At 45.0% G+C, this 25,455-nt stretch overlaps 1 protein-coding gene across 1 annotated transcript in view; it reads left to right on the top strand.

The window, feature by feature from the left end:
* Positions 1 to 7,648: 7,648 nt before the first annotated feature.
* The window catches only part of LOC138352524 (espin-like protein), a 473,879-nt gene continuing 456,072 nt past the window's right edge, over positions 7,649 to 25,455 (top strand). Inside the window, exon 1 of the mRNA XM_069305024.1 lies at positions 7,649 to 8,036. Within this exon, the coding sequence (XP_069161125.1) occupies positions 7,791 to 8,036 (246 nt within the window). The 5' untranslated portion in view covers positions 7,649 to 7,790. The remainder of the gene's footprint in view (positions 8,037 to 25,455) is intronic.

The following is a 25,455-nucleotide window of genomic DNA, read 5'->3' as shown; positions in this document are numbered from 1 at the left end:
TTCCAAAGATATGAGAGGGAATAGTTAACCAGGCTCCACTAGAAGAGTTTGGGATTACCAGTGGGGATGTAAGGAAGCTCTTGCTAGAGTTGGATGTGACAAAGGCTATAGGCCCAAATGGAATCTTCCCTTGGATCCTAAAGGAAGGAGCAGAAGCACTGTGCCTTCCACTCTCTATAGTGCATAACAAATTACTTGTAACAGGGAAACTGCCCAAAATTTGGAAGACTGCTAATGTAGTCCCAATATACAAGAAGGGGGATAGACAGGAGGTGGCACTGAACTACAGGCCAGTGTCCCTAACCTGCATACCATGCAAGTTGATGGAGAACATTGTGTGAAAAAAACTAGCTGAACATTTGGAGCGAAGGAACTTTGTAACAACATCAACATGGGTTCAGGGATGGCCAGTCCTGCCTCACAGGATTAATTGAATTCTATGACCCCAGGCAACAAAAATCAGGCAAGAAACAGAGAAGTAGACAGACTGCATATTTTTGGATTGCCAGAAAGCCTTTGATTCAGTACCACACAAGAGTCTAGTGCAAAAGCTGGAGATGCAGGCACGAGTGAAACGGAAGGTACTCCATTGGATAAGGGAGTACCTAAGCAAAAGAAAACAGTGAGTCACTGTGAAGGGGTGGGTGAGGTCTCAGATTGGTGAGACGTTACCAGTGGAGTCCCGCAGGGTTCAGTCCTTGCCCCTATAGTGTTTCTGATATATGTAAATGATCTCCTTGAGGTTATAAAATCGTCCTCTCGTTGTTTGCTGATGATGAAAAAATCACGAGGGGGCATTTCACCCAAATATGTCAAAAATATACAATAAATGAAAACTAGTTCGATTTCAATCAAACTTTTTTCATCTGGTCTAAGTCTCAGCATCGTAGCATAAATAGGAAGGGAGAAAAAAGTATTGAATTTTGGGTCAACAATTTTCCAAAATGGTAAAAAATTAACATCAAACACAAGTGTCAACTGAAATAATGTCCATGACTCTCAGCTATCACAATAGCATATAATAAAAAAATAATAATTAGTTTATCAAAAAAAAATTTGTTAAAAAAATTGATTTTTTCTTTTTTTTTCCTTATTTGTTATCGGACGATTTGCATGGAACTTATACACCGGACTGCATGTAAGCTTATCTGCATGGGTCCCAATTTTTGAGGAAATTGGTTGATGTCAACCTCAGCCACAGATCGCAGTACCTTAGACTAAATTTTTTAATTAATCATTTTCAAGTAACATAAACGTTCCTATAACTCTTTCATTTTTTATTCAATTTACATGACACTTACACCTTATATATCTTACATCTTACATCTTATAGTTTATGTTTCTACAAATCTGTTTAGAGCTTTTTTTCCTAAGTTCATTTATTGATTTAATAATAGTAATAAACCATGAAATATTTGCATAATTTTGTTATGGAACTTTGAATTTTTGTATTAGTAAAACTAAACATAATTTGGAAAATCCGCTGAAACAGATTATTTTATTATGTGTGTGATAATGTGCTACTGTCAGTAAGACGCCAGGACCACTGACAACTACTGTCAGTAAGACGCCAGGACCACTGACAACTACTGTCAGTAAGACGCCAGGACCACTGACAACTACTGTCAGTAAGACGCCAGGACCACTGACACCTACTGTCAGTAAGACGCCAGGACCACTGACAACTACTGTCAGTAAGACGCCAGGACCACTGACAACTACTGTCAGTAAGACGCCAGGACCACTGACACCTACTGTCAGTAAGACGCCAGGACCACTGACAACTACTGTCAGTAAGACGCCAGGACCACTGACAACTACTGTCAGTAAGACACCAGGACCACTGACAACTACTGTCAGTAAGACGCCAGGACCACTGACAACTACTGTCAGTAAGACGCCAGGACCACTGACAACTACTGTCAGTAAGACGCCAGGACCACTGACAACTACTGTCAGTAAGACGCCAGGACCACTGACAACTACTGTCAGTAAGACGCCAGGACCACTGACTACTACTGTCAGTAAGACGCCAGGACCACTGACAACTACTGTCAGTAAGACGCCAGGACCACTGACTACTACTGTCAGTAAGACGCCAGGACCACTGACAACTACTGTCAGTAAGACGCCAGGACCACTGACAACTACTGTCAGTAAGACGCCAGGACCACTGACAACTACTGTCAGTAAGACGCCAGGACCACTGACTACTACTGTCAGTAAGACGCCAGGACCACTGACAACTACTGTCAGTAAGACGCCAGGACCACTGACAACTACTGTCAGTAAGACGCCAGGACCACTGACTACTACTGTCAGTAAGACGCCAGGACCACTGACAACTACTGTCAGTAAGACGCCAGGACCACTGACAACTACTGTCAGTAAAACGCCAGGACCACTGACTACTACTGTCAGTAAGACGCCAGGACCACTGACTACTACTGTCAGTAAGACGCCAGGACCACTGACTACTACTGTCAGTAAGACGCCAGGACCACTGACAACTACTGTCAGTAAGACGCCAGGACCACTGACTACTACTGTCAGTAAGACGCCAGGACCACTGACTACTACTGTCAGTAAGACGCCAGGACCACTGACTACTACTGTCAGTAAGACGCCAGGACCACTGACAACTACTGTCAGTAAGACGCCAGGACCACTGACAACTACTGTCAGTAAGACGCCAGGACCACTGACTACTACTGTCAGTAAGACGCCAGGACCACTGACAACTACTGTCAGTAAGACGCCAGGACCACTGACAACTACTGTCAGTAAGACGCCAGGACCACTGACAACTACTGTCAGTAAGACACCAGGACCACTGACAACTACTGTCAGTAAGACACCAGGACCACTGACAACTACTGTCAGTAAGACGCCAGGACCACTGACTACTACTGTCAGTATTAAGCAAGGACCACTGACTACTACTGTCAGTATTTAGCAAGGACCACTGACAACTACTGTCAGTAAGACACCAGGACCACTGACTACTACTGTCAGTAAGACGCCAGGACCACTGACTACTACTGTCAGTATTAAGCAAGGACCACTGACTACTACTGTCAGTATTAAGCAAGGACCACTGACAACTACTGTCAGTATTAAGCAAGGACCACTGTCAGCTGCTGCTGATGTTCAGGTCAGCATAGCCAGCCTGCTCCGTGATAGAAGAGTGTCATAGAAATGATTTCATTTGAAACTTGTGGTTGTAATCTCAATTTGAAAATGAGTAAAGTTCGTTGAAAAAAATCTCCCTTTCTATTTAGGCTGCAATTCTAAAACTTGAAACAATTGCAGCCCTTTTCATATACAACTAGTTAAAAAAGATTTGTTGACATTTAATAACATTTAAAAAACTAGCTAATGGTCCCTTAAGACAGGAAGTATGAGGCTACAAGAGGACATAGACAAACTGAATGAATGGTCCAGCAATGGGCTACTAAAGTTCAACCCGAGTAAATGTAAGGTAATGAAGCTAGGCGGTGGAAACAGGAGGCCAGTCACAGGATACCGAATGAAAGATGAAGTTCTCCGTGAAACGGACAGAGAGAAAGATCTAGGAGTTAATATCACACCAAACCTGTCTCCTGAACCCCACATGAAAAGATTAACATCTGCGGCGTATGCGAGGCTGGCTAACATCCGACTGCCTTCAGAACGTGTGTAAGGAATCATTCAGAACCTTGTATACCACATATGTAAGACCAATCCTGGAGTATGTAGCCCCAGCATGGAGCCCGTACCTTGTCAAGCAAAAGACGAAGTTGGAAAAAATTCAGAGGTATGCCACTAGGTTAGTCCCAGAACCAAGAGACATGAATTACGAGGAAGGTTGCGTGAAATGCAACTCACGACACTGGAAGACCGAAAAGTAATAGGAGACATGATCACTACCTACAAAATTCTATAAGGAATTAACAGGGGTTGAAGAAGATAAACTATATAACACGAATGGTACGCGAACAAGGAAACAAAGGTGGAAACTGAGTACCCAAATGAGCCACAAGGACGTTAGAAAGACGAACAAATCCACAAGGTCCGTGACGAGGATTTGAACCTGCATCCGGGAGCATCCCAGACACTGCCTTAATCGACTGAGCTACGACAGGGTAAAAGGGTTGAAACCGAAGTTCTACTGAACTTACTGGATCCCGTAGCCTCTCCGAGGCACAAACCAGGCTTTTACAACCCCCCCCCCCCCTGCACCCGAGCTATGTCAACAGGCCGTTCTCCCTCTTCGCCCTCACATCATCACACACAGAGATCACACTAACGTGATGCATCATTTAACATCATCATTTTATTGTTCATTTGATGCATCACGTTAGTGTGATCTCTGTGTGTGATGATGTTAGAAAGACCTTTTTCAGTGTCAGGGCAGTTAACAGGTGGAATGTCTTAGGCAGTGATGTGGTGGAGGCTGACTCCATACACAGTTTCAAATGTAGATATCATAGAGCCCAGTAGACTCAGGAATCTGTACACCAGTTGATTGACAGTTGAAAGGTGGGATCAAAGAACCAGAGCACAACCCCCCCCCCCTCCCCCCCCAAGCACAACTAGGTGAATACAACTAGGCGAGTACAATAGTGGTCCCACACTCAACTGCTGCACCAACAATCGTGCACCACTACAATAGTGGTCCCACACTCAACTGCTGCACCAACAATCGTGCACCACAACAATAGTGGTCCCACACTCAACTGCTGCACCAACAATCGTGCACCACTACAATAGTGGTCCCACACTCAACTGCTGCACCAACAATCGTGCACCACTACAATAGTGGTCCCACACTCAACTGCTGCACCAACAATCTTGCACCACTACAATAGTGGTCCCACACTCAACTGCTGCACCAACAATCGTGCACCACTACAATAGTGGTCCCACACTCAACTGCTGCACCAACAATCTTGCACCACTACAATAGTGGTCCCACACTCAACTGCTGCACCAACAATCGTGCACCACTACAATAGTGGTCCCACACTCAACTGCTGCACCAACAATCTTGCACCACTACAATAGTGTTCCCACACTCAACTGCTGCACCAACAATCTTGCACCACTACAATAGTGGTCCCACACTCAACTGCTGCACCAACAATCGTGCACCACTATAATGGTGTTGGGACTGTCACCACCAGACCAGCGAGGCCAAGAGCCAGAAGTAACGAGGAAGGAGCTCAAGCCAGCCTCCTTATCGTCTCATAATGGCCGGAACACCGATACTTAATCGTGTAAAAACACGTTTGGATGTTGCTGGAATGTTGGGAACACGTTAAAGACAACATTAACAAAATCTGGAGTGACTTTTGTCTTGTATATTTAACTAAGAACATTGTTCATGATAATGTGACGGCAGCAGATTGTAGCGACCAGCAACTGTTATCATGAGATACTGATGATAACAGCAGATAACTGTGGCGCTGCAACACTGCCTGTGTCAGTGATAACGGACCAGGTGTAGCCAGCACCAGTACTGGTGTTGACTTAGTTAACTTGTGAGTGATTACTAGTGAGGCACTGTTGACCTGTGTTGATGACTAGTGAGGCTCTATTGACCTGTGTTGATGACTAGTGAGGCTGTGATGACCTGTGTTGATGACTAGTGAGGCTCTGTTGACCTGTGTTGATGACTAGTGAGGCTGTGATGACCTGTGTTGATGACTAGTGAGGCTCTGTTGACCTGTGTTGATGACTAGTGAAGCCCTGTTGACCTGTGTTGATGACAAGTGAGGCTCTGTTGACCTATCTTGATAACTAGTGAGGCTCTGTTGACCTGTGTTGATGACTAGTGAGGCTCTGTTGACCAGTGTTGATGACTAGTGAGGCTCTGTTGACCTGTGTTGATGACTAGTGAGGCTCTGTTGACCTGTGTTGATGACTAGTGAGGCTCTGTTGACCTGTGTTGATGACTAGTGAGGCTCTGTTGACCTGTGTTGATGACTAGTGAGGCTCTGTTGACCTGTGTTGATGACTAGTGAGGCTCTGTTGACCTGTGTTGATGACTAGTGAGGCTCTGTTGACCTGTGTTGATGATTAGTGAGGCTCTGTTGACCTGTGTTGATGACTAGTGAGGCTCTGTTGACCTGTGTTGATGACTAGTGAAGCTCTGTTGACCTGTGTTGATGACTAGTGAGGCTCTGTTGACCTGTGTTGATGACTAGTGAGGCTCTGTTGACCTGTGTTGATGACTATTGGGGCTGTGTGTACAGATCTATCAGCAGCTGCTGACAGTGGAGCAGGCTGGCTATGCTGACCTGAACATCAGCAGCAGCAGACAGTTGATCCCAGAAAATCGTCAGTGGACGGAGTGGTCCTGGCGTCTTACTGACAGTAGTTGTCAGTGGTCCTGGCGTCTTACTGACAGTAGTTGTCAGTGGTCCTGGCGTCTTACTGACAGTAGTAGTCAGTGGTCCTGGCGTCTTACTGACAGTAGTTGTCAGTGGTCCTGGCGTCTTACTGACAGTAGTAGTCAGTGGTCCTGGCGTCCTACTGACAGTAGTTGTCAGTGGTCCTGGCGTCCTACTGACAGTAGTTGTCAGTGGTCCTGGCGTCTTACTGACAGTAGTAGTCAGTGGTCCTGGCGTCTTACTGACAGTAGTAGTCAGTGGTCCTGGCGTCTTACTGACAGTAGTTGTCAGTGGTCCTGGCGTCTTACTGACAGTAGTTGTCAGTGGTCCTGGCGTCTTACTGACAGTAGTTGTCAGTGATCCTGGCGTCTTACTGACAGTAGTAGTCAGTGGTCCTGGCGTCTTACTGACAGTAGTAGTCAGTGGTCCTGGCGTCTTACTGACAGTAGTAGTCAGTGGTCCTGGCGTCTTACTGACAGTAGTAGTCAGTGGTCCTGGCGTCTTACTGACAGTAGTAGTCAGTGGTCCTGGCGTCTTACTGACAGTAGTAGTCAGTGGTCCTGGCGTTTTACTGACAGTAGTTGTCAGTGGTCCTGGCGTCTTACTGACAGTAGTAGTCAGTGGTCCTGGCGTCTTACTGACAGTAGTTGTCAGTGGTCCTGGCGTCTTACTGACAGTAGTAGTCAGTGGTCCTGGCGTCTTACTGACAGTAGTTGTCAGTGGTCCTGGCGTCTTACTGACAGTAGTAGTCAGTGGTCCTGGCGTCTTACTGACAGTAGTAGTCAGTGGTCCTGGCGTCTTACTGACAGTAGTAGTCAGTGGTCCTGGCGTCTTACTGACAGTAGTAGTCAGTGGTCCTGGCGTCTTACTGACAGTAGTAGTCAGTGGTCCTGGCGTCTTACTGACAGTAGTTGTCAGTGGTCCTGGCGTCTTACTGACAGTAGTAGTCAGTGGTCCTGGCGTCTTACTGACAGTAGTTGTCAGTGGTCCTGGCGTCTTACTGACAGTAGTAGTCAGTGGTCCTGGCGTCTTACTGACAGTAGTTGTCAGTGGTCCTGGCGTCTTACTGACAGTAGTAGTCAGTGGTCCTGGCGTCTTACTGACAGTAGTAGTCAGTGGTCCTGGCGTCTTACTGACAGTAGTAGTCAGTGGTCCTGGCGTCTTACTGACAGTAGTTGTCAGTGGTCCTGGCGTCTTACTGACAGTAGTAGTCAGTGGTCCTGGCGTCTTACTGACAGTAGTAGTCAGTGGTCCTGGCGTCTTACTGACAGTAGTAGTCAGTGGTCCTGGCGTCTTACTGACAGTAGTTGTCAGTGGTCCTGGCGTCTTACTGACAGTAGTAGTCAGTGGTCCTGGCGTCTTACTGACAGTAGTAGTCAGTGGTCCTGGCGTCTTACTGACAGCAGTAGTCAGTAGATGGACCACACTGGGGCCACCAGACGCCACACTGACAGCAGTAGTCAGAAGATGGACCACACTGGGGCCACCAGACGCCACACTGACAGCAGTAGTCAGGAGATGGACCACACTGGGGCCACCAGACGCCACACTGACAGCAGTAGTCAGGAGATGGACCACACTGGGGCCACCAGACGCCACACTGACAGCAGTAGTCAGGAGATGGACCACACTGGGGCCACCAGACGCCACAAGGCCACACAGGTAAGTAACTCTCAGCTCTCACTACACTTTCCTCACTGTTCATACAGTAGTAAATGTATTTTCATCAAATGTCATACAGAAAATGGGACATATTACTGATAATAATGTAAAAATCTAATCAATTTGAAACACTTAAAAATTTCAGATTTTTTAAATAAGTTTATTATATTGGGGGCATATAAATTGCTGTCATTAGATTGAACAGGAGCCATCCTCTGATGTCATTCCTTCCATTGTTGGTGTTGTAGACCGCTGCATGATGTGTTAAAGGCCCCGTCATATTTTATTATCTTAGTATAAATAAAAATATTTTAGATTTAGTGTTAACTAACAGGGAAACACAAATTAATGACATCGAAATTATGGAGTGAACTAGGGAACAGTGATCACAAAGAAATCAGATTTAGCGTGGAATGGAATAGATCTATAGAAGAAAATTCTTTTAAAGAGCCAGATTTTCGAAAAGCTGAATTTAATAGCCTAAGAAATTTTTTGGGTCAAATAGATTGGAAAGTTTTGGGCATAAGGGGTGGGACGGTCCTGGAGCAAGACGTGAACCCAGCGATGGGTGATGTTATAAGGGAGTTCTATGTGGAATCAAAATATAACTTATTTAAAAATATTCTAAGCAGAGCACAAGAACGTAGTATATCATACAAATTGAATAGATCGAATACTAATGACCCGAAATGGATAACAAAGGATCTGAAGAACCTTATAGGTAGAAAGAGAGAGCTTGGTACAAAAGGATTGAGAATGGGGAAGTCAATTTAGAACAAAAATTCGTACAACTGGTCAGAAATGTTAAAAAGAGATAAGGAGGGCCAAAAAAAAACTATGAATTTCGTATAACAGGGCAAGCAGAGGCAAGTCCTAAAGGGTTTTTTTCATTTATATTGAACAAAAGATAGGTCCATTAAAAACTAAGACAGGTCAGATAACGGATAATGATGAAGAGATGAGTAGTATTTTTAATAAATATTTTATCTCTGTATTTACTAAAGAAGAACTTAACTCTATGCCTTTAGCCGAACAAGTCTATGTCGATGAGGACGAGGACAGGTTGACTAGTTTAGCAGTTACCAGGGATGATATTATTAAACAAATCGTGAAATTCAGACCAAACAAATCCCCGGGGCCAGACGAAGTGTTTGCCAGGGTGCTTAAAGAATGCAAAGAGGACCTTTGCGATCCATTGTCTACCATATTTAATACATCATTATAATAAGGCAGAGTGCCAGAGTCGTGGAAGGTTCCTAATGTGGTACCAATTTTTAAGAAAGGAGATAGATCACCTGCTTCAAACTATCGGCCAATTAGCCTAACGTCTATTGTGAGAAAGTTACTTGAATCGATAACTGCAAAAACTATTCGTCTTCATCTTGAAAAATATAAATTAACAAATGATTCACAAAATGGTTTTACAAATGGTCGTTCATGTTTACCAAATTTGCTATAATTTTATTAAAGCATAGTTGAGGCAGTTGATAGTGGTAAGGTTTGTGATGTTGTGTACCTTGACTTTAGCAAAGCTTTTGATACAGTGCCACATGAAAGACTGATTAAAAACACAGAGGCTCATGGTATTGGGGGTGCTATATTAAGTTGGATTAGGGCATGGCTATCTTGAGGTTATCTTGAGATGATTTCGGGGATTTTTAGTGTCCCCGCGGCCCGGTCCTCGACCAGGCCTCCACCCCCAGGAAGCAGCCCGTGACAGCTGACTAACACCCAGGTACCTATTTACTGCTAGGTAACAGGAGCATAGGGTGAAAGAAACTCTGCCCATTGTTTCTCGCCGGCGCCTGGGATCGAACCCAGGACCACAGGATCACAAGTCCAGCGTGCTGTCCGCTCGGCCGACCGGCTCCCTCGCTGTCCTGGGACCTCTGTTATTCATAACATATATAAATGATTTAGATTCAGGTTTGAGCAGCAATATTTACAAATTTGTCGATGATACAAAAATCGGGAGAGAAATAAACACGAAAAAACCTCATTATCAAGACGATCTAAATAGATTTTGAAATGGTAAAAAAATTAGAAGATGCAGTTTAATGCTGTCAAATATAAGATATTGAGACTACATAATGATGATAGAGTTACAAGATACGAGCTAGATGGTGTTGAGATTGCGAAGTCGAATTGCGAAAGGGATTTGAGAGTTATGATTAGTAAGAATGTATAATCAAAATAATCAATGCCTTAATGTTCGTAATAAGGCAAATAGGACTCTGGGTTTTATTAATCGAAGCGTTAGTAACAAGACGCCTGGTGTTGTTCAGTTATATCTTGCTCTGATTAGGCCCCAATTAGATTATGCAGCTCAGTTTTGGTCGCCGTACTATAGAATGTATATAAATATAATTGAACGCGTTCAAAATAGGATGACAAAGATAATCACCCAAATTAGAAACCTGGCATATGAAGAAAGATTAACAAAGCTTAAATTGCTTTCACTGAAAAGGCGAAGAGTTAGGGGTGACATGATAGAGGTTTACAAGTAGATGAGAGGCCACAACGAAGGGGATATTATTAGGGTATTGAAATTTATGGAACCAATTACCGCATAACGTGGTGGAGGTGGGGTCCCATGATTGTTTCAAACGTTGCTTGGACATGTATATGAGTGGGATTGGGTGGTTTAAATAGAAGCTGCTACTTATGGTTCAATAGGCCTTCTGCAGTTACCTTTATTCTTAAGTTCTTATTTTCTTATGTTCTTATCATTGTTGGCGTTGAAGACCGATGCATGATGTGTTAATGTCCCCAGGAATGTTGGCGTTGAAGACTGCTGCATGATGTGTTAATGTCCCCAGGAATGTTGGTGTTGAAGACCGCTGCATGATGTGTTAATGTCCCCAGGAATGTTGGTGGTGAAGACCGCTGCATGATGTGTTAATGTCCCCAGGAATGTTGGCGTTGAAGACAGCTGCATGATGTGTTAATGTCCCCAGGAATGTTGGTGTTGAAGACCGCTGCATGATGTGTTAATGTCCCCAGGAATGTTGGTGTAGAAGACTGCTGCATGATGTGTTAATGTCCCCAGGAATGTTGGTGTTGAAGACCGCTGCATGATGTGTTAATGTCCCCAGGAATGTTGGTGTAGAAGACTGCTGCATGATGTGTTAATGTCACCAGGAATGTTGGTGTTGAAGACCGCTGCATGATGTGTTAATGTCCCCAGGAATGTTGGCGTTGAAGACTGCTGCATGATGTGTTAATGTCCCCAGGAATGTTGGTGTTGAAGACCGCTGCATGATGTGTTAATGTCCCCAGGAATGTTGGTGTTGAAGACCGCTGCATGATGTGTTAATGTCCCCAGGAATGTTGGTGGTGAAGACCGCTGCATGATGTGTTAATGTCCCCAGGAATGTTGGTGTTGAAGACCGCTGCATGATGTGTTAATGTCCCCAGGAATGTTGGTGTTGAAGACCGCTGCATGATGTGTTAATGTCCCCAGGAATGTTGGTGTTGAAGACCGCTGCATGATGTGTTAATGTCCCCAGGAATGTTGGTGGTGAAGACCGCTGCATAATGTGTTAATGTCCCCAGGAATGTTGGTGGTGAAGACCGCTGCATGATGTGTTAATGTCCCCAGGAATGTTGGTGTTGAAGACCGCTGCATGATGTGTTAATGTCCCCAGGAATGTTGGTGGTGAAGACCGCTGCATGATGCATGTTAAAGTCCCAATTCTTGTTGGTGTTATTAGGGAGATTTACGCCAACAGCAATACGGTCCACCTGGAACACCTGTTCTGACTGTGTCCCAATAGGTATTCCAGGTGGAGAGGTTAGCATCGCTGTTGGCGCGGGGGCATCAACGTTGGCAAACTCAAAGGGTGTGTTTTTGCTCCGCCCTTGAAATTTTCAAGAATTAAAATGAGTGGAAAGGGTGATGCAATGTAGGGTGAGTAGGTGTATGAGTTGAAAGGGCTATAAATGTGTTAGAGAGTGCAAGAAAAAAAGGGTAAGTTAATAACTGTCTCGTTACAATAGGATGAGTGTTTGTCAATCCAGGCTGTGAAAGGAGAAGGAGTGTGTGTGTGTGTGTGTGTGTAGAGGATAGCATCGCCGTTGGCGTGGGGCATCGCCATCGGCGCTTGACATTGACGTTGGTGGGTAGGGTAAAGGTGTAGAAAAAGAAAAAGCCTGTGTTAGTAACTGCCGCGTTTCAATAGGAGGTAGATGAGTGGTAGCCAATCCTGTATGAGAAAGTTAATGGCTCCTCCTCATGGCTTCCTATCGGAGGTTGTCTCCGCACTATGATATTTTGTTAGTGTTTAGCGTTTGGGATGGAAAGTGTGTGGGAGAGGTAAGAGCTTTAGCATGGAGGATGTATACCTTCCTCTAGTATAGATGATGATAGAGGAAGAGAGAGAAAACAGAGAGGTAGTGAGGCTGTTACACAGATTGTGGTAGAGAGAGAGAGAGAGAGAGAGAGAGAGAGAGAGAGAGAGAGAGAGAGAGAGAGAGAGAGAGAGAGAGAGAGAGAGAGAGAGAGAGAGAGAGAGAGAGAGAGAGAGAGAGAGAGAGAGAGAGAGAGAGAGAGAGAGAGAGAGACAGAGAGAAGAGAGAGAGAGAAACAGAGAGAGAGAAACAGAGAGAGAGAAACAGAGAGAGAGAAACAGAGAGAGAGAAACAGAGAGAGAGAGAGAGAGAGAGAGAGAGAGAGAGAGAGAGAGAGAGAGAGAGAGAGAGAGAGAGAGAGAGAGAGAGAGAGAGAGAGAGAGAGAGAGAGAGAGAGAACAGAGAGAGAGAACAGAGAGAGAAAACAGAGAGAGAGAGAGAGAGAGAGAGAGAGAGAGAGAGAGAGAGAGAGAGAGAGAGAGAGAGAGAGAGAGAGAGAGAGAGAGAGAGAAGAGAGAGAGAGAGAGAGAGAGAGAGAGAGAGAGAGAGAGAGAGAGAGAGAGAGAGAGAGAGAGAGAGAGAGAGAGAGAGAGAGAGAGAGAGAGAGAGAGAGAGAGAAGAGAGAGAGAGAGAGAGAGAGAGAGAGAGAGAGAGAGAGAGAGAGAGAGAGAGAGAGAGAGAGAGAGAGAGAGAGAGAGAGAGAGAGAGAGAGAGAGAGAGAGAGAGAGAGAGAGAGAGAGAGAGAGAGAGAGAGAGAGAGAGAGAGAGAGAGAGAGAGAGAGAGAGAGAGAGAGAGAGAGAGAGAGAGAGAGAGAGAGAGAGAGAGAGAGAGAGAGAGAGAGAGAGAGAGGGGGGGGGGGCAGTAGGGCACATCCTGCCATGGGAAGAGTCTGTCCGCTACTGAGGAGATGAGCGGTTATTGTTGTTGTTGTTTCAGATTCAGATTCTGAATCTGAAATTCATTCAGAGTTCATTTAAAAGATTCAGCTACTGGGAACAAAAAGTTCTAAGTAGCACGGGCTATGGTGCATCCCGTCCTCTTAAAAATAACGTCACTTTTCGCTCGTATACGCTCTATGGCCAAATTTGGATTTTATGAAATCGACTCACAAAAGTGACGTACTGTTCCGTTTTCTGTTTGAGTCGTCCGGCCGACTTTGTAAGGTTAGAACTAGATGACTTTCAATTAACGTTTTTCATAACGTTTTGAAACATTATGAGAATTTCCTGCCCACCTTATCTATCAGAGGACCCTTAACTTATTGTTGTTGAAAAAAAATCCCAAATTTATTTTCATGTTTTTTTCATTTTCCAATTACGTCCAAATTCGGCCATACGGGCAAACGGCCAAAAGTGACGTTATTTTTAAGAGGACAGGTTGGCGCATAGAGGACTTACCTGGCACAGGAGCGGTGCTGGGGTGAGCGGTGTATTAGGAGGGGTATAGCCATCATGCGGTCACTTTGCGGTTAGTGCACGTTACCCATGCCCGCCCACTCACTGCCTACCTGCCCGCCTGCCTGCTACCTGCCCGCCCATGTAACTGCCTACCTGCCCGCCCATGTAACTGCCTACCTGCCCGCCCATGTAACTGCCTACCTGCCCGCCCATGTAACTGCCTACCTGCCCGCCTGCCCGCTACCTGCCCGCCCACTTACTGCCTACCTGCCCGCCTGCCCGCTACCTGCCCGCCCATGTAACTGTCTACCTGCCCGCCTGCCCGCTACCTGCCCGCCCACTCACTGCCTACCTGCCCGCCTGCCCGCCCATGTAACTGCCTACCTGCCCGCTACCTGCCCGCCGACTCACTGCCTACACTGCCCGCCCGCCGCCCCTGCCTCCACTGCCCGCTCGTCTCCCTTCCACCCAGGTGTGTTGGACAGCCGCCCATATACGCGGGATTGATGGAAGGAGAGAGCGGAGGACTAGGTAGTTAACCAGAGGCTGGCAGACCGGTAACCAGCTCTGTTTATCCCTCTTCTCTCATAACCTCTTATATTAACAAGGTCTTGACAGAGGATGTTATAATTGGCTAACCAGGATTATTAGTCTTGTTCGTTCATGATGGAGGAGGAGGAGGAGGTGTAGGCGAGAGGTGACTACTCTCTCTCATTATTTTTATTTTCCTATTCTTCATCAGCGAGGGTAACTCCATGGTTCGCCACACGGACTAAAGTTGAGACAATTTCTTTCATTCTCCTTTCTCGAAATTGTATTTTTTTACAGCATTTCATGAAACAATTTTTTTATGGACCGAGAGAGAGAGATATGAGGGTTATCTTGAGAGGTTATCTTGAGATGCCTGCTGGGTAGGGTTCATATACTCTCTCTACATCCAGCCAAGTTGGAGTCTGTTCACATCACCAGCATCATCATCACGTAATCAAAATAGACATAGTGTTACTAAGCTGTTTGTTCAACCAAGTGCACCACCATTATCATCAGGTAATTAAAAATGGACATAGCATTATTAAGCAGTTTATTCTACTAAGTACACCATACTCATCAGGAAAGTAAAAAAAAGCATAGACTGTATGGCTAATTTTAAATCACATAACTTTAATCCTCCAATATTCACTTAAGCACATTCTACTTATTATTAATAAATTAGTCTTTACACATCAGGAAAACATCAATACACACAGACATATGAACAAATCCACAAGGGCCGTGACGAGGATTCGAACCTGCTTCCGGGAGCATTCCAGACACTGCCTTAATCGACTGAGCTACGACAGGGTAAAAGGGTTGAAGCCGAAGTTCTACTGAACTTACTGGATCCCGTAGCCTCTCCGAGGCACAAACCAGGCTTTTACACAACCCCCCCCCCCTGCACCCGAGCTATGTCAACAAGGCCGTTCTCCCTCTTCGCCCTTACATCATCACACACAGAGATCACACTAACGTGATGCATCAAATGAACAAATCCACAAGGGCGGTGACAAGCATCATGCTCGTCGATTTGATGCATCACGTTAGTGTGATCTACTCTTTCACGAATCTTGTAAGTAGTTACACCATATAATGGGGTAAGGGTTGGACATGAATCCTTCATAGGACGTACCATTAACATTTTAATCCTGGCCTTGTTCAGCTTGGGCTCTAACTTAATTATTTCAGGCAAATACTCTCTCTCCCACAATTGACTACTGTAACTCTTCCAATACTGCCCACATGTCATCCCCAATCCATACAGAAAAATGATTCGAAGTATTGGACATCCTACGACCTCATCATTTTTCTTCCTGATAATTTCAACAGCTTTACGCAGTGGGATTGTAAAACATCTTCTCCCCCACTCAGCCATATCCATTGAATGACCATTGTAGTACTTTCGATCAAATCTTTTATTTCCACCTCTCGTTTCTTCTTCTTCTTCATCCTCATCTTGGCAGATTTACCGTTGGTAAACTGCGTTATCATTCCAGTAAGTTGAGGAAGATATGGATCATCATAGACGCAGTTGTTTAATCCTGGAGGTTTGCCATGTACAACATCTCCGGGTCTGCCTCGCTCGATTCTCACCACGTGGTTTGTGAAGGGTATATTATGACGCTGAAGGCGCGCGTAAGGGTATCTAGACCATAAATCTTCCACCATGGGGCTGACCATCACAGTGCAGGCATCCAGGTTGTGAAGCACACAGTCGGTGTAGGAGTAAACCTAAAGGGCCGGTAACTCTGCGAAGATAGTAGACAGAGGCATAATGTTTCATGAGAGTGTACGGCTGTGGCGGAGGAGGAGGGTAACACATATATATCTTCATGGGAGAGTTGCTGATGAGTTCTCTTTTTTTGTGCCTCCTCCTCCTCCTCCTCTTCCTCTATCCTTTTCTTGTCACTGCAGACTAAAATAACTTTAACAGAGCATGGTTGTAACCTCTTCTGAAAATTTTGAATGATTGGTAGAAACTCACTCTCACACTTTTCATTTCGTCGAGTACAGGACATCTCTATTTCCCATTGGAGTATAACCTGTTTTATCGGAGTAAAGTTTTCAATAAAAACTGCTAGATCTTCTATACTTTTTGCAAAATATAATTGTCTGTTTTTTTCTGTATCTTCTTGCAATCTTCTCACCAAGGAATAATCTCTAGATTTGATGATAATATCTTGTGCAATCTCATTCTTTTCAACGGGTAACCTATACCATACAGTGTTGCAAGTGTGACAATGGATGGACTTCTCCCTACTCCTAGCACGAGGTGAATGGAATCTGGATCAGATCGATCTTAGGGCTCACACCTCTTTAGATTGTATAAGACCGATATCATGTATGCAGTTGCATGAGGGTTTTTAGCAGCAATGTGTTGCGCCATTCCATAGCGGGTACATGATCTGCAGTTTACTGCATAAAATATACACGACTCTGTGTTGTTAAAGTCTTCGTCGGTCATGTAACCATAGCGAATATCCACAGAGTTCATTTTGATGTATATAGTGGTTGTAACTGTGTAAGTTATGGGAAGTGAACGTGTGGTAATTAATTAATGGCCCCTTCTCGCACCTTTTATCCTCCCGCTCGCATCTCTCTCAGTTACCAAGCAATGATTATGTACGTTACCAGGTAGTGATTTATTGTGCAACTTAAAAGAAATAAGGTTTACTGCTTACATCCGCCCATTCAAGACATAGAAGCGGGAATGGGGAAATTACTCAATCCAAGTAAGACAGATGTAATGACATCTCTTCGAGTATAACTATATATTCCACACCTCATCATCATCATCGGTACTTACCTAGTTGTATTTACAGTACTTACCTAGTTGTGCTTGCGGGGGGTTGAGCTCTGGCTCTTTGGTCCCGCCTCTCAACTGTCACTCAAGTAATGTACAGGTTCCTGAGCCTACTGGGCTCTATCATATCTACACTTGAAGCTGTGTATGGAGTCAGCCTCCACCACATCACTTCCTAATGCATTCCATTTGTCTACTACTCTGGCACTGAAAAAAATTCTCTCCAGCGTCTCTTTGGCTCATTTGGGCACTCAATTTCCACCTGTGTCCCCCTAGTGAGTATGCTCCTTGTGTTAAATAGTCTGTCTATATCTACCCTATCAATTTCTCTGAGAATCTTGTATGTGGTGATCATGTTCCCTGTAACTCTTCAGTCTCCCAGTGATGTGAGATTTAATTGTCGTTGTCTCTCCTCGTAGCTTATACCCCTCAGTTCGAGTACTAGTCTGGTGGCAAGCCTTTGAGCCTTTTCCAGTTTAGTCTTATGCTTGGCTAGATATGAACTCCATGCTGGAGCCCCATACTCCAGGATTGGTCTGACATATGTAGTATACAAAGTTCTGAAAGATTCCTTACACATTTTTCTAAAGGCCGTTTTGATGTTAGCCAACTTTGCATATGCCGCTAATGTTATCCTCTTGACATGGGCTTCAGGGGACAGGTCTGGCATGATATCAACCCCAGGGCTTTCTCTTTTTGACTCTTGAAGTATTTCATCTCCCAAATGATACTTTGTATCTGGTCTCCTGCTCCCTACACCTATCTTCATTACATTACATTTGCTTGGGTTAAACTCTAACAACCATTTGTTTGACCATTCTGTAGCTTCTCCAAGTTTTCTTGAAGCCTTAAAGCTGTCCTCCTCTGTCTTAATCCTCCTCATAATTTTGGCGTCGTCAGCAATCGTTGAGATGAATGAGTCTATACCCTCTGGGAGATCATTTACGTATATCAGAAACAGGATAGGTCCGAGTACAGAGCCCTGTGGGACTCCACTGGTGACTTCATGCCAATCAGAGGTCTCACCCCTCACTGTAACTCTCTGCTTCCTATTGCTTAGGTACTCCCTTATCCACTGGAGCACCCTACCAGTTACTCCTGCCTGTTTCTCCAGCTTATGTACCAGCCTTTTATGGGCTACTGTGTCAAAGGCTTTCGACAGTCCAAAAAAATGCAGTCCACCCATCCTTCTCTTTCTTGTTTAATCTTTGTCACCTGATCGTAGAATTCTATTAAGCCTGTAAGGCAAGATTCACCCTCACTGAACCCATGTTGATGGGTTGTTACGAAGTCCTTTCTCTCCAGATGTGTTACTAGTTTTTTTTCTCACGATCTTCTCCATCACCATGCATGGTATACAAGTTAAGGACACTGGCCTGTAGTTCAGTGCCTCTTGTCTGTCACCCATTTTGTATATTGGGACTACATTAGCAGTCTTCCATATTTCTGGTAGGTCTCCCGTCTCCAGTGACCTACTATACACTATGGAGAGTGGCAAGCAAAGTTCTCCTGCACATTCTTTCAATACCCATAGTGAGTTTCCATCCGGGCCAACAGCCTTTGTCACGTCCAGATCCAACAGGTGCCTCTTGACCTCATCTCTTGTAATTTCGAACTATTCAGATATTTTTAGAGGCAGGCAGAAACAGAGGGAGAAACAGACAGGCAGAAACGTGGCAGGAGTACGGATGGAGAGGGGGAAATGCCCAAGACTGGACTACAGTTCGTCATCAAGCCCACACATACTACACCCCCCAACTACACAGAGACTACCACACTCCCCAGTATCACTTCCAAAACTGGACAAACCATTGCCACAACAACACACCCTGGGTCAGGGTAGAGAGGAGGGAGAACTACCAAAACCTTCCAGAAGTGACACACAATATGGACAATCATTCATATTTGCAAACATTCAAGGTTTAAAGCCAAAGTCAAGAAATAAAGTTAAGTTCATAAATGGCCTATTAGTCAAACTCAATATTTAGGGCATTCACGTAAACTCATACAAAAGATTACATGGATGGTGAAATCTGGATTCCAAATTATAATTTATATAGATGTGATAGAAAAACTAGGTCAAATGGAGGAGTAGGTCTGTATATTAAAGAGGACCTGGTATGCATAGAACTACTAAACTCAACTAATGAGGTGGTAGAGGTACTTGGAATTAAGGTAGAGAAACTAAACCTAATTATTATTCTAATATATAAACCGCCAGATACAATGGTTGAGGAATTCACAGAACAGATGCACAAAATAGAGAACATACTTGATAACCAAGCAAACCCAGCTCCAGATATTATCTTCCTTGGAGATTTCAATTTACCGAGTCTAAGATGGAGAATGGCAAACACAAATATCATAGCAGGGAATGACCCGGGAAATAACTAACTACAGGTCAGAGAACTTTTGAGATTCTGTGACAAATTCTCGCTCAATCAACAGATTATAGAACCATCTAGGAACGAAAACACATTAGACTTGTTATTCACAAACAATGATGAACTAATCAGAGACATTACAATCTCAGATACTTCATACTCAGACCATAAGCTCATTGAAGTGCGAACTAGCATAAATAACGGTAGTAGGTCTAAGAGACCCAACAAGCGAGAAGGAATATTCAATCAATTCGACTGACTTAAAGAACACAAGAGAAGTGTTAAGTCTTATATATATATATATATATATATATATATATATATATATATATATATATATATATATATATATATATATATATATATATATATATATATATATATATATATATATATAGGGAGAGGCCTAGCCTAGGGGACGGACGTGTGGCGGAGGAGCTGCTGCCTTCTCAGCCATTACCCTGAGACATCTTGGCCTCACCGTACCAAGACTCAACCATATTCACCGTGAATACACCAAGCAGACGTGGGAGTGGCCGGAAGTGCCTACGGTGTACCATCTATGTGAAAACTTATCAAAACAGGTGGGTTGGCAGTGTGGAGTCATGGAGGCTGTAGTGAGGGGCCAGGATGGACCCTGCAGGCCTCCCATAGTGAGGGGAGGTGGGGGGTGAGTGAGGGGTGTTGTGTGGTCAGGAGAGAGAGGTGGGGGTTACGCGTGTGCCAAACAGTGTTTTGTGTTTTTCTTTTTTGAAAGTTTTGCTGAACAAGTTACGTTGTCAGCGATAATTGGCGCAACATATCTATCATATTGTGAGTACATCACACGTGCAGTGAGTCAGATTACAAGTGTGTGATTCATTCATTATTGTGCAGTGATATACGGGGGAATTATACCAGTGTTAGTGTCGCCCTGACCCCCGCCCCCACCCAGCTCCCAGGCCGGGAAGTACCTGCTCTCCCCCTCCTACCCACCCCACCACGTCGCCTCCCCACCCAGGAGGCCACCTTGCCACCCGCCCATAGAAGCCGGGAGGCTCCCATGTGTGTCTACGCCACCCACCCACCCAATGTATACCCACATATTGTGTAGTGGGTGTATACCCACACTTTGTATAGAGGTGGTATATGTATTACCACTCATCTGAGTAGTAAGTGCCACGGCCAGCTGATCATCCCCCCAGCCTCCAACCGCCGCCCACCCTCCAGTCTCCACCCGCCGTCCACCTTCCCGCCCAGCGCCCGCCCAGCGCCAGCCCAGCGCCCGCCCATGTCGCAGCTCCCAACAGATAGCCAGGCTTCTCCAAGCCAAGATGAGCCATCAAACAGGGGTAGACAAGGTAGATGTCAGACGTGTGACCGGGTATGCTATATCCGGTTGAGTGACGATAATGTGCGCATTCATTACCACAACGGAGCCAGGTGTTTGGGTTCTGGGCGCCCTCCCAGGGAGAACACCAATCAACAGCCCACACCGCCCGTAAGGCAAAACACCTCCCAGACCTTCATTCCCACAGAAAATTTATTAGAAGCTATCAAAGCAACATCGGCCAGAACCTTGCAACACATCCCTAAAGCAGCCCGCCCCCATGCAGCAGCCAAATTATCTGCCCTCCTGAGAAAGGTCAACGACTCTCCTGGAACGACCCAAGCATGGCACAACCTCCTAATGTTTGGCAACATATGTCTAGCCACCCCTGCAAGGAGAGACAAAACCTTAGCTGCCTCAGTCATCAAAGCTATAAATGATTTTCCCAGGGAGGACAACCAGGTGCGCCTTCCCACTCGCGCGAGAAACACCCACGGCAGGAAGAGCAACAGTGGCATATCCGAGACATCAAAAATCAGAACATCAGTCACCAAGATAATAGAAGAAGGAAACACTATTGGCGCAATACGAGTCATCACCAGTGAGGACTCAATTGCCGACAGAGATGCCGCAACAGCTCAAGCCCTAAGGGAGAAACACCCACCCAGGGCTCCGCGTGAGGACGACATTGTACAAGTGGGGGCTACCGGAGCAGAACCTCTCTGGGTGGCTGAATCTGTGGTCCATAAAGCAGCCATGTCCTTCCCTACAGGATCAGCAGGTGGGTTCACAGGACTAAAACCCAACCACCTCACCAACCACCTCAAGCAAATGCTCAACCCTGCACTGGGTGACATTGCAAAGAACCTCCTGGTGGAACTAACCAGATTCACCAACACATGTCTAGCTGGCAACATACCAGCGTCCATAAGACCTATCTTTTTTGGAGCATCTCTCTGTGCTCTAAAGAAAAAGGATGGAGGGATCAGGCCAATAGCTGTGGGCAATTCTCTCTGGCGTCTCGTCGCAAAGGCAGCTGCAAGAACAGTTAGTGATGCAGCGGCCAACATGCTGAAGCCAAAACAGCTCGGGTTTGGCATTCCACAAGGGTGTGAGGCGGCAGCCCATGCAGCTCGAGCCTTCATCGCCAACATCACAGACGAAAAGGCCCTTATCAAGCTAGATTTCAAAAATGCCTTCAATTTGGTGCGGAGGGATGCTGTACTCCGTGCGGTTCATAGTCATTTCCCTTCCCTCTACCCATTTGTACATTCATGCTACAGTATGGATCTTAAGCTACTTTTTGGCGAACATGAAATTGACTCGCGAGAAGGCGTCCAACAGGGTGACCCCCTCGCTCCTCTCCTTTTCTGCTTAGTCATCAAACAAGTCACAGAGGTCCTGTCCAGCGAGCTTAACATCTGGTTCTTGGATGATGGTACCCTAGCTGGTTCCCAAGACTCCCTCCTGGAGGACATCAGAAAAATCCAGGAGCAAGGTGCAGTTTTAGGCCTCACCCTGAACCCTTCTAAATGTGAAATAATATGTTCCAACCAGGGCATCGTAGAGAGAATAGAGGGTCTTCTGCCAAATATCCATAAAACTAAACCTGAAGACAGCACACTCCTAGGAGCTCCCCTGGGGTTGAAAGCCATCGATGAGGTCCTTGATAAGAAAATCGCCGACCTTAAGAGGATGGATGGGAGGATTGAGGATATTGATGCTCATGATGCACTCTACCTCATCACCAGATGTCTGTCCCTCCCCAGGTTAACCTACTTTCTGAGGTGTTCACCATTTTACAGTAGCCAAAAACTAAGTGAGTATGACCGGTTACTGAAATCAATGCTAGAAAAAGCCCTTAACCTCTCTCTCGATGACCTACAGTGGAAACAAGCCTCTCTTCCCGTAAGACTTGGGGGCCTCGGAGTTCGAACAGCAACGCAAATCGCTGTTCCAGCCTTCCTGTCCTCCTTATCAGCATCCGACGACCTTGTGAAGGAAATTGTACCTGCCCACTTACGTCAGCTGGCAGGTGTACATGATCCCAATTTTACACGCTGTGCCACAGAGTGGGCCTCTCGTGCAGGCCAATCACCTCAACCACCATCCCCAAAATCCCACAAGCAATCCAGCTGGGATGGTCCCATTGTTGACCAAGTTGCTGCAGAGTGCCTGGGTGCTGCAACAACACAACACGACATTGCTCGCCTCACAGCAGTAGCAGCACCACATGCAGGGGATTTCCTGTTAGCAACCCCAATGTCGGCAACTGGCACGCGTCTCACACCACATGCCCTCCGAATTGCTGTGGCCCTCCGCCTTGCTGCCCCAATCCACACCAGATATAGGTGTATTTGCGGCGAGGTGGTGGCTGACAGGTACGGTCACCATGGCCTACTCTGCCAAAGCACAGGGGGATGGCACTCGAGGCACAGTGAAGTTAACGACATCATCAAGAAGAGCCTCACCACAGCTGGATGCCCAGCTGAAAGAGAGCCCCGTTACCTAACGCCCCGTAACTCTGATGCTCTTATTGGTCGCCCGGATGGTATCACAGTGAACCCCTGGAAGAATGGCAAGCAGTTGGTATGGGACTACACGTGCGTATCAACCCTGGCTAACACCTACATTAACCTCAGTGTTGCACAACCAGGTGGCGCTGCCACCCACAGGGAAGCAGCCAAATCCCGTAAGTATAGAGAACTGGATCACCACTACAATTTTGTCCCCATTGCTTCTGAGACGCTCGGCGCCTGGGGTAAAAGTGCTACCAGTTTTTTGAAGGAACTGGGTTCTAGGCTCATTGAAACAACAAGGGACCCGAGAGCTGCAAGCTTTCTTTTCCAGCGCCTCAGTGTGGCGATACAGAGGGGAAATGCGCACTGCATCCAGGGTTCCTGCCCGCCATCTGAGGAGCTGGAGGAACTCGACAACCTATGACAACCATCTTTGTAACCCATATGTAACTCCTTTTTTGTAACAAAGTTCAAATAAAGTAAATATATATGTGTACATACAAAAGAATGGGGGTGGTAGGAGAAGATAATATTAGTGTTCAGTGAGAAACCACAAGGTCTCCTCTGAATACTTTTTATTTTCTTCTCCGAGGCTATGGGTCCCCACATTGGCACCAGAGGTGGTACCCTCACAAACTTTATTAAAAAAAAAAAAAATATATATATATATATATATATATATATATATATATATATATATATATATATATATATATATATATATATATATATATATATATATATATTAGTATATTTTGGTAGCAGTCTTTCCTGTAGACATATATTATTAAATATGGCCGAAAAAGTAAGATTAATAATTCTAACACAAATTTTCTCAATCTTTCGTACATTTCTTTTCACTGTTGGAGGTAAATCAAAAATCAATTCTCCAAAATTCATTTTTATTATTAGTCTGACGCGACACGAGCGCGTTTCGTAAAACTTATTACATTTTCAAAGACTTTAGTTCACAAATACACAACTGAATAGAACTTACGCATCTCCGATTTTATATCTACATTTGAGTGAGGTGGAAGGGGTGATGTGGCATTAACACAAGACAGAACAAGATGTGGTATTAATAGGGTATTAATTTCATCAACACAAGAAAGAACAAGAGTATTAATAGGGTATTAATTTCATCAACACAAGACAGAACAAGAGTATTAATAGGGTATTAATTTCATCAACACAAGACAGAACACGAAACAATGGATATTGAATAGAAGTGTTTGTAGAAAGCCTATTGGTCCATATTTCTTGATGCTTCTATATTGGAGTGGAGTCTTGAGGTGGGTAGAATATAGTTGTGCAATAATTGGCTGTTGATTGCTGGTGTTGACTTCTTGATGTGTAGTGCCTCGCAAACGTCAAGCCGCCTGCTATCGCTGTATCTATCGATGATTTCTGTGTTGTTTACTAGGATTTCTCTGGCGATGGTTTGGTTGTGGGAAGAGATTATATGTTCCTTAATGGAGCCCTGTTGCTTATGCATCGTTAAACGCCTCGAAAGAGATGTTGTTGTCTTGCCTATATACTGGTTTTTTTGGAGCTTACAGTCCCCAAGAGGGCATTTGAAGGCATAGACGACGTTAGTCTCTTTTAAAGCGTTCTGTTTTGTGTCTGGAGAGTTTCTCATGAGTAGGCTGGCCGTTTTTCTGGTTTTATAGTAAATCGTCAGTTGTATCCTCTGATTTTTGTCTGTAGGGATAACGTTTCTATTAACAATATCTTTCAGGACCCTTTCCTCCGTTTTATGAGCTGTGGAAAAGAAGTTCCTGTAAAATAGTCTAATAGGGGGTATAGGTGTTGTGTTGGTTGTCTCTTCAGAGGTTGCATTGCGTTTCACTTTCCTTCTTATGATGTCTTCGACGAAACCATTGGAGAAGCTGTTGTTGACTAGGACCTGCCTTACCCTACAGAGTTCTTTGTCGACTTGCTTCCATTCTGAGCTGTTGCTGAGAGCACGGTCGACATAAGCGTTAACAACACTCCTCTTCTACCTGTCTGGGCAGTCGCTGTTGGCATTTAGGCACATTCCTATGTTCGTTTCCTTAGTGTAGACTGCAGTGTGGAAACCTCCGCTCTTTTCCATGACTGTTACATCTAGAAAGGGCAGCTT

The sequence above is a fragment of the Procambarus clarkii genome, chromosome 5, assembly GCF_040958095.1.
Source record: "Procambarus clarkii isolate CNS0578487 chromosome 5, FALCON_Pclarkii_2.0, whole genome shotgun sequence".
Lineage (NCBI taxonomy): Eukaryota > Metazoa > Arthropoda > Malacostraca > Decapoda > Cambaridae > Procambarus > Procambarus clarkii.
This window is presented reverse-complemented; position numbering and strand designations above follow the sequence as displayed.